The following is a 9,691-nucleotide window of genomic DNA, read 5'->3' on the forward strand; positions in this document are numbered from 1 at the left end:
ACAAGCGCGAACAGGTCTCCTTTAAGGGCCACCCAGGAATATTTGGGCGCAAACACATTTCCTTCAACGTTGCCTTCAAAGCTCAGGCGAACAGTATACAGACATAATATGTGTTCGTACGTCCCGGAAAACTGCCTTCAGAACATACAATTACCGCCAATATGAAAGCCAAAACTTTGTTCTGAAAAGAGCCACATATTTTTATTCTTCATGATCACCGACAAAACCACATGCGGGCAATTTTGACAGATAAATTCTCAGTAAAAAATTGCACCCTGCTCTAACTTCCAGGAGTAATCGGTGGTGACGTGAAAATTAGATGTCTCCTTTCATATTGCTTCAAGTTGTATGTCTTTGAAAAGCGCCCCGCTCAATGCCGAAATTGCATTTTTAATAAGCAAAGATCAACAATTGGCCCAACAAAAAGACCAAGGGGGGTAAAATAATTTCCATGGACGAAAATAATTTCTCTGATGCGTTATCTTCCGACACACCACGTATGTAGTCCTTAGCACTCCCTAAAAGCAATCTTTATGGCCTCTGCTCTGATATCCTTCCAAATGTTCATGAATGATGAAGATTTCTCGGCTTCGCGAATCCTGGACTCCATTCGTCGCAGAAGTTCCGGAGTGAAGTATTCTTTCCAGCCTCCAATCTTGGCGGTTGTTACAATAGGGTATCGATTTTTGTCGCCCTCGTAACCTTCTTTGCAGGTCGGCTTCTCTCGAGAATTCAAATATTGCCACTGTGGATATGAATTTTCTGAAAGGTTGATGACCACCACGCTGCGCATGTATTCAGGGCTCGAATGATGTATCAGCTGTTCGAGTAGCTTTTTATCCTCTTGCAAAGCTCTACCGTATCGTTCTCCCAAGAAGTGTGCCAGCCTCATCACAACCTCGCGTGTGTTCTTCTTTAATTCCTCATAGGTGATAAACAAAACATTAGGCTGCTCTCGGAGCGCATACCCAGAGGCCACGTGTTCGAAGTAATCACCGTAACCAAAATTTCCGTTCACGAACACATCCACAAACTCTTCGAATGTCCCGTCTTGGAACTTGTAGCAGCTCAGGTTGTTCGCCATCTTGTAGAAGGATACGCACACATCCCAGGGATTGCGGGCAACGTAGATGTACTTGCCTTCTCCGGTCAAGATGCTTTTAGTTAATGGCAAATGTGTCAAAAAGCTTCTCAGTGGCAGAGTTGATTTCCATTCTTTAATACCGGCGTACTCTAAAAACCGCCATTCTTTGGCAAGTTCTTCGTACGTAGTGATGGATTCACCCTCCCTTAGGATTAACTGGGTAATGAATTGTACCCAGTGTGTTCCACTCTTCGGAAATGTCGATTGCACGACATCGCCCTCTCTCGCCCTGAACTCCATGCTGTCGCTTAGGATGTTTGGATCAATGCCTAAGCACCTTGGTACTCCGTCTATAATTTTATACGCTGGTGTCCGACGCTGCATGCCTGTCAGGTCTCTCTGAAATTACATTAAGAATAGCAGAGTTAGTACGAGTCATTTTAAGCCGTGGAGCACTACTAAGAGAACTGACCCACGCAATGTTCTGAAGAGCTAGTTGCCGTCATGTTCCTTAGCACCACCAAAACTTTCGGTTCAGTACACAACAGCCGAAATACACGTTTTTATCGCAAGCATGAATAAAAATAGTGTGATAACTTCAATGTACGAACACTCAAGTATTTTGGGTAATCAGAAACAGATACCCTTCTCCAATCGATCTCATCCTATAATGGGAAACTGCATTTTCTTGCGAAAGCAACACTACGCTAGTCGCTAAGCCTTTTCGTGGAGCTCTGGAAAGCCAAGCTGCGCATGCTCGAGGAGCGGGTGACGTCACAAAGTGCACAGCTGGCGAGCCACGGCAGCCGCCGCCACCGCCACGCGCTCTCCATCGCGTCCCGAGCCTCTCTCTCTCTTCGTTTCCTCAAATAAAATTTTTTATTTTCTTCATTACGGCCCTTCTTTCTTTTTCTTCATTCACTCCCGCTTCCTCCCTTCCTCTAAGGTGCGGTTCGGGTGACGACCTTGATGTCAAAGAATTACTGCGCCATTTCCTTTCCTAAAAGACCGTTGCGTTCAAAAGGCAAAGCATAACGCTGAACGCGTGGTGGCGTTCCGTGGGCTCCCTGGTAGCGGTACAACGCCTTGTCGCGTTCCACTCCTAAACGCGAAGCGAAAGCGTCATTAATTAGCAGTTAATTATCATTTAGTGACTAATCAGTAATCAATCATTAATTAGTAATTCGCCATCACTTCGTAGTTAGTCATTGATTATGGTGACGTTATCCAGTGCTGGCGTCACCAGTGCCACAAAGGCAGCCAAAGTGGTGCGGAAAAGGCTTTCCTCTCTACGCACAGTCAAAGTGCCTTTGAATATTTTTCGCAACGACGCTTTCGTACTACTGGCAGCACAGAATCGGAACCAGTACTCTCTGTCCTGTCTGACGATATTAGGAGTATTTCTTCGAGCTACCAAGTAAATGCTGCCCTATGACAGTTCAGCAGTGCTGTTCGTTCCTTTTTTCCCAAGTAGTTGTTATGATTTTGGTTCTGACACAGTTGCGGCCCGTTGATGATTCCGAATAATAGTTGGACGTTAGGGAAACGGCTGAGATGTATTAGGTTTGGTTTGGTTTACGGAGTTTAACGTCCCAAAGGGACTCATGCTATGCTATGAGAGACGCCTTAGTGAAGGGCTCCGGAAATTTCGACCACCTGGGGTTCTTTAACGTGCACTGACATCGCACAGTACACGAGCCTCTAGAATATTGCCTCCATCTAAATTCAACCGCTGCGGCAGGGATCGAATCCCCGTCTTTTCGGTCTGCAGCCGAGAGCCGTAACCACTGAGCCACCACGGCGAGTGAGATGTATCATATTTAAATTCTCTAGCGGCAGGAAGAACTGTTGTAATGTGTGCGTTCCTTATATCAAAGCTTTCTTTTCAGCGTTCTATTTTCTGGTTTATACCATTCTTTTTGATGCTCTAGGACCTTTCATGACCACTGGTTTTACGTCGACGCTGTCGCTTCGAACATAGATTAGTCCCCTGAGGCTTGTAAGACACTTGCAACGATGAACTTGATTGGTTTAAACGAAGAGAATGTGTTTAGAACCAATTTGGTACTAACCATTACAATATACGGTGAGTATTTGAACATTAGTCCAAAAATGCCCAAATAAGACATCTTTGCCTCGCCATTGTCGATTTCGCACACTGACGAGGAAGTGGGGAAGAAACGGGATATTTTGTTAATTCACCCCACCTTAAATTTTGGCGTGTGCTCAAACTGTTGACATATTTAGCTGAAATAACCGTCCACTTATGCCTGTGAACTCAAGTTAACGCTGTGTGATTCGCCTTTTTTAAAGTGAGAGAAAAATTGCCTACTTAGCGTTGCTGCATGAGAAAGGTGTGAATAAGAAGGGAAGTTCCGCAGGGCACCTTTTGAGCTGCTGTGCAGCACAAACAAAGCAGAGTGACATTTTAACATGGGCATTTAGTAGTTGAAATGACTTATTCTTCTTGGAAGCATGAAGCTTTAAAAAGGTGCAGACGCAAGATTTCAAAAGCAAACAAGTCATAATATTTGTTTCATGGGCGTAAGTAGATGCCTTCAAGAAAGGTTCAGTCGCAGGTGTAGAGTGGAACGGGACTAAACATAATTTTCAATATAATCAGAGGAGCCGGTCGAAATATCAACCCGCATGAAGACACTTTAAGGCCCACTTGCTCCATTCATTGCGAGAGCCCCGAACTGGGTCGCAGTTCTCAGGAACAACCATCGCTTGGATACGACGCCGGCGTCATCTGTATTGCGGCAGTCGAGGCATGCCGCCTAATCGTACCGTCAAGGTGCACCTGAGCTCTCGCGCCGACCGAGGAAGAAACCGCCGGCATTAATTCATTTGTAGTCAATTATTCCAGCTGCACAGCGCTGTCTTGAGCTCATTTTTATGACTACTATGCCCGTACGCCTCTTTCAAGGTAAAAAAAGGACACCCTGAAACTGTGTGTCTGTAACCCTTTAGAAGGCTTCATTCTCGGGCTTTTATGAGAGTGTTCTTTCAGCAGGAACCTAAAAGTGGGGTAAAAGAGCATTAATAATGTAAAAGTTTCAAAAAGCGGTTCCTCTTCCCCGGCTCAGATTCCATCTCCTCTCTGCTCTCCTGCATGCGCTCCGTAATAGAACGTGTTGGAGGCACCTGCAGAGGTGGCAAGGACACTTTTTTTGTTCTTGCTCATGAGGACCTCGTTATCTTTGACTCCATTTGTCTCGCTTTCCGCCTGCGCTTGCCGCCAGCTCTATGTGCGATAGTTTATATAGTAGTAATGCAGAAACTGTAGAATCCGGTATAATTTAGAACACCTGATGTCCTTTAACGTGCTGTCGTCGCTCAGCACACGAGGGTTTTCGTATTTTATATCCATCAGAATACGTTCGCCATGGTTGGAAATGAACCTGAGACCTTTGATATGACAGCACAGTGGCTATCTCCCCTGATACACAGCCAAGGTCAAAAATTCATATTATTTGTACCTGCTAAAGTAAATTCAGTTTGACCTGCTGACCTTTTATAATGCTCGGGCGTGGTTTTCTTATGTTTTGAATCCGTTTGACATAAAGTTTGGAAGTGGCAGTCCGTGCAATGGTTGGCACATTTTCCTTTTCGAGTCCTAATGATTGTGGTTTGAGTGTTACTGATGATCAGCGTAGAAACAGCGCATTGCATGATCATCATCATCAGCCTGACTACGCCCACTGCGGGGCAAAGGCCCTTCCCGTGTCTCTCCAACAAACCCGGTCCTTCGCCAGTTGCGGCCATCGTAATCCCGAAAATTTCTTAATCTCATCCGCCCACCTAACTTTCTCTCACCCCCTGCTACGCTTGCCTTCTCTTGGAATGCAATCCGTTACCCTTAAGGACCAGCGGTTATTTTGCCTTCGCATTACTTGGCCTGCCTAAGCCCACTTCTTCCTCTTGATTTCAACTAGGATACCATTAAGCAGCGTATGTTCTCTCACCCACTTTGCCCGCTTCCGATCTCTTAACGTTACGCCTATAATTTTTTTCCATAGCTCGCTGCGTTGTCCTTCACTTATGCTGAACCCTCTTTGTTAGCCTCCACGTTTCAGCCCCATAGATGAGGACCGGTAAGATACAGCTGTTGTATACTTTTCTCTTGACGGAGATTGATAAACTGCCATTCATAATCCGAGAGAACCTGCCATATGCGCTCCACCTCATTCATATTCTTCTAGTTATTTCTCTCTCATGATCCGCATCAGATGTCACTACCTGCTCTAAATAGACATATTCTCTTACCACTTCCAGCACCTCACCTCCAATTGCGATCTGCTGTTCTCTTGCTAGACTGTTGAATACTACTTTGGTTTTCTGCTTGTTAATTTTTAGCCCCAGCGTTCTGCTATGCCTGTCTAATTCATTGATCGTGCTTTGCTGTTCATGTCCTGAGTGACTTAGCAAGGCAATTTCATTGTATAGCAGCAAGTGAATCGGATCTTGCTGTGCGCAGAGTAGCTCTTAGCGTCCCGAAGCTGTGCCTGGCGTCTTAGTGCCAGGGTAGTATTACCTTTGCTTCTTTTACATGCCCTAACGTCTCACAGCACGTGGTCGCTTAGCATATCACCCCTATGAAAATTGCGCATGTCATAGGTGCAAGCACAGAGTTCGGTGCAAATCAGAACAGGTGAAAAATTCATCCATACTTATCTCTAGTGGCTCATAAAAAAAATTGAGGAATCTGGGAAAACGAATAACGAATTTTTAAACATGTTCAGAATATTGGAATTATAATGAAGGAAACAAAGCAGTGAGCGTTAAAATAAATATTTAGATGTCATAATAATTATAAAGAAATTCTGTGGGAAAAGTAAAGGGAAAGAAGAGTCCCTGCAAAAGTGCCCCGGTCTGGATAACATACCTGTGAAGAAACTCACACACCACCTGAAAGGCATGCCCTCTGACTGTTGCACCGAAAGGGTGCCGGGGGAGAGCAATTGGAAGCCAGAATCGAGCGAGGGAAATTCGCAAAGACTTAATTCTCTGCCGTGCAAACCACAGGCGGGAGAGGGTGAAATGGTTTAAGGATTCAACGTCCCCGCATGACGCACATAGATTCGAACGGCATAAATAAAGGTTGAGACTAGGAGTCCTGCAGGGCAGCAGCTTCATAGAAACCTCACATTGCCTTGAAGCATACGAACGAACCTTCCATGGGAATTTTAAGTCTTCAAAGTTCACTGTAGCAAGGACGAGCTCATGGTTGAGGTTAGGGTGTAGAAGGAAACGTCCATGACTGGACGTAGACAGCAGGGTAAGGTATGAAACGTCGTAGGCAACAGGCCCACTGATGACTGATTTCACTAACAAATCTTTCATCGAATTTGAAGTGATACCACAGTGCACTGGAATCCTCTGAAAACGCATTTCTTGCACATCAAGGGGCCAAAATAAAATTAGGGATCGGTACAGGAGACTTGTCATCGAGATATCAAGAGCTGCCAAGACTGAGATGCAGTCAGAGAGAATGGATACATGAGAAATATATTGGGGAACTTTTCGAAGCACCAAATCAATAGCGAGCATTTCAGTAGTAAAAATTGGCTGTAAGCTAGGACCAGGACAGAAAACTCCAATCTAGAGCATGGAAATAAACACCTACGTCTGCTTTCTCGGTGTGTTTAGAGGCATCTGTAAAAATGGCTGCGTGGCTCGGATGCTGGAGCAGATATTCTTCCAGGAGGCCATTTAGCGCATTCACAGTTAAGTTCTTTGCGTACTGTGGCACCGTATGGTCGAAGCATACAGCTGGAGCAGCCTGCACATTGATAACGCACTCCACGGACCTAAGCATGACTGCAATTTTAGACAGCAGGTAATCGGTAAACACAACTTCAGGCAGCTGATAATGCGGCCGATGTTTATCTAGATACAAAAGAACGTGTGTCAAAAACTATTTGGACCCACTCCAGTAATCACCTCAAGTCCACGTAAGAAGGGTGCGCAATGTGGGAAGCTGGAGCTAGAGTTCAAGTCCCGTTCGTGTGCTTCTAGACAGAGAACATCCGCCATTAACTTCAGCAAAGCCGGGCAAAGCCGTATAGCTCGCTTCTCCAAAAGCACCAGAGGTTGAATTTTGCATCTTGGACGACCGGAGAACAGAACGCTACCGAACTCCAAAATTGGTTTTACGTACGTCATATATAGAAATAAAGGAATGTCTCTGCGCATACCACATTTATTATTGCTGATTCTTGTCATGCGACCGAAAGCGCGCTCACCTTTCAGGACAATACTTTTGATACGAGGTCGCCACACTGAATGGGGTTCGTATATTAAACCTAGGTATATTAAGGACTTGTGTAGGGTCTCCGTGGCCTCGTCATTTTAGCTTTTACAGCAGGACACGCTTCCGGTTTCTGGAAAACAAAGTGCAAGCGCATGAGTGTGTCTATGTATGTTTGTGTATCTAAGGATAAGTACGTGTATGTGTGTGCGTGCGCGTGTGCGGGCGGGCGGGCGTGCGTGCGCGTGTGTGTGTGTATTCTCCGTTACCTTTTGCGCACAACCCTACCCAGTTGGTTTCTTTGCATACGTTTAACTTAAAAAAATTACCGCAGATAGAGTTATCTTATCAGGACACAAATAATTCGGAACTCAAATTCTGCTGGCCGTAAGTTGCTTGAATATAATTAAAATGTTTATTTTATGGGGTGTTTGAAGTCCCAATATGACTCAGGCTGTGAAGGACGCCGTTGTGAAGGGCTCCGGAAATTTCGACCACCTGGGGTTCTTTAACGTCCACTCACATCGGCAAGTACCCGGTCCTCAAGAATTTCGCCGCCATCGAAATTCGACCGCCTCGGCCGCGATCGAATTCGCATGTTCTGCCCGCCACCGCGGCAGCTTAGAGTTAAAAATGGGGAAAACCATTCCGCAATACACTACGGACAACAATCGGACGGTCCACCTAATCGCCCTGAGCAGATACTGCACTGCCAACACCGGCGCACTCCACAAATCAGCGAGAAAGTGTAATTGTTTCAGTACAATGAAGTTCTTTGCGGAGCGCTTGTTTAAACGCCTAGCTGAACTCACCGTCAACTTACTGGCAACGGATCCTGGGCCCTTTCGTCGCCTCTCTTGACACAGGCGTCCGGCTTAGCGAGAGGCTTCGGGAAAGGTGTGCGCTCGGGAGAAAGGCGCGTTTATAGTCCGCCGTAGCGAACACGCACACTCTACGTCACTTTGTGGAAGCAGCACCCTCTACCATTCGTTGCTTCTCTCGGCATGTGGCGTTCGTCTTGCGACAACCTTGGGCAATGTTCTGTTTGCGAGAGATAACGACCCGGTCACCAACCATTTTGAGAGACTCACGTTTTTGAGTCATCGCCCGGTGTAGAGCAATGTGTTCAGATCTTTTTCCGCCGCCCTCTTTCTCCTTCTCTCACATCGCTCTCTCGCTAAGCGGGGTCTGCTCATTCAACTTGCGCTGGTGATGTAACTGCCTTTTGGAACCGTTTAGCTCTCTTGCGACGCCCTTTTTCTGTAGCACTGCCGATAGTCGAGTTTCTGGTCCCTCAAAAAGCCAGCCTGAAATGAAGGACGCCCGCAGCGCGCGAAATTAATATGGCGCTCAAGAGAACACTGCCTTTCGTTGTTTAAAAAGTTAATTCCATGTTCTAATCAAAATAAGATATTTTTTTAACACTTCCTTTACCATGCTTCGTCGGGAAAATTTCTTATTAACGTATTATAATAAAACGTAGAAAAAAGTAATATCGGAAATATGTGAATGAAGTGTTCACAAATAAAAACATATCTCCAAGAAACCCTCAGCACTGCTGAAATCTGGCAAATTGTCTTGTATGAAATTCACCACCCTGAGGACTTGTGTCACTTGCCGTTTTGTCACTTAGATTGGTTCCACACGTGGGGGCACTTCGCAGTCGATGCAACGCTCGCATCTCAAAATAAACCTGTAAATTTTACGCCATAGGCAACAGCTTAACTTTTCAGGTTATCTGCACGTATAGCTCAATAGGTTATTCGCTATGATGAAGCACGATCAAAGCAGGCAACTCGTAACACTCATTATCATCAAATCCCACATTACGGAGGACACGATTGTGCTGCCTGCAAACATATGCTTTATTGAGGCGCCTTCATATTCTGCACGTCTACACAACCTCGAGCTTCACAGATAAAATTTGAACATTGTAATTTCAAGACCTGCTCCGTCAACGACGTTTGAGGGCACTTGGAAAATATGCGTTGTGCAGGCAAACCGGCGCAACATTCTCGTCCGGATGGGTAGGAGTCTGTACGAGAAGCAAACTTGTCGCCGCAGCAGTCAGCTGGCAGCAGGGCTCCCAGTGCGCTAGAAGCTTCAGCTATCATTCACCGTTAATTTGTTGTAATCTTTTTAGATCTGCGCAGCTGCATTGCAGTGAACATGAGCTTTGCCGACCTCCAAATCGTAACAGCTTTTTTCTTTCCTTCACATGTTTGCCTTGTTCATGGTAATGAAAAATCGAAATAAAAAACAGCTGTTGGACTTGTTCTGAACACGCAGTTGCTGTACGCAGCTATATCCCCATGTGCTTTGAACCAGCCATCTTGCATTTAGCGGCGCAAAAA

The 9,691-nt window shown here is 45.5% G+C and overlaps 1 protein-coding gene across 2 annotated transcripts; it reads right to left on the reverse strand.

The window, feature by feature from the left end:
- Positions 1-508: 508 nt before the first annotated feature.
- On the reverse strand, positions 509-8,230 carry LOC149362525 (sulfotransferase 1B1-like). Of its 2 annotated transcripts, none has more exons than XM_089569740.1 (2): positions 8,150-8,230; positions 509-1,483 (listed from the first exon to the last, which is right to left on the reverse strand). In XM_089569740.1, the coding sequence occupies exon 2, from the start codon at positions 1,466-1,468 to the stop codon at positions 509-511; it is 960 nt and encodes a 319-aa protein (XP_089425866.1). In that variant the 5' UTR covers positions 1,469-1,483; positions 8,150-8,230. The 2 variants fall into 2 exon arrangements, with proteins under 2 accessions (XP_089425866.1, XP_089425867.1); XM_089569741.1 differs by lacking the exon at positions 8,150-8,230 and adding an exon at positions 7,333-7,457.
- Positions 8,231-9,691: the final 1,461 nt, after the last annotated feature.

This window comes from Amblyomma mixtum, chromosome 2, assembly GCF_055824585.1.
Source record: "Amblyomma mixtum isolate Tamu chromosome 2, ASM5582458v1, whole genome shotgun sequence".
Taxonomy (NCBI): domain Eukaryota; kingdom Metazoa; phylum Arthropoda; class Arachnida; order Ixodida; family Ixodidae; genus Amblyomma; species Amblyomma mixtum.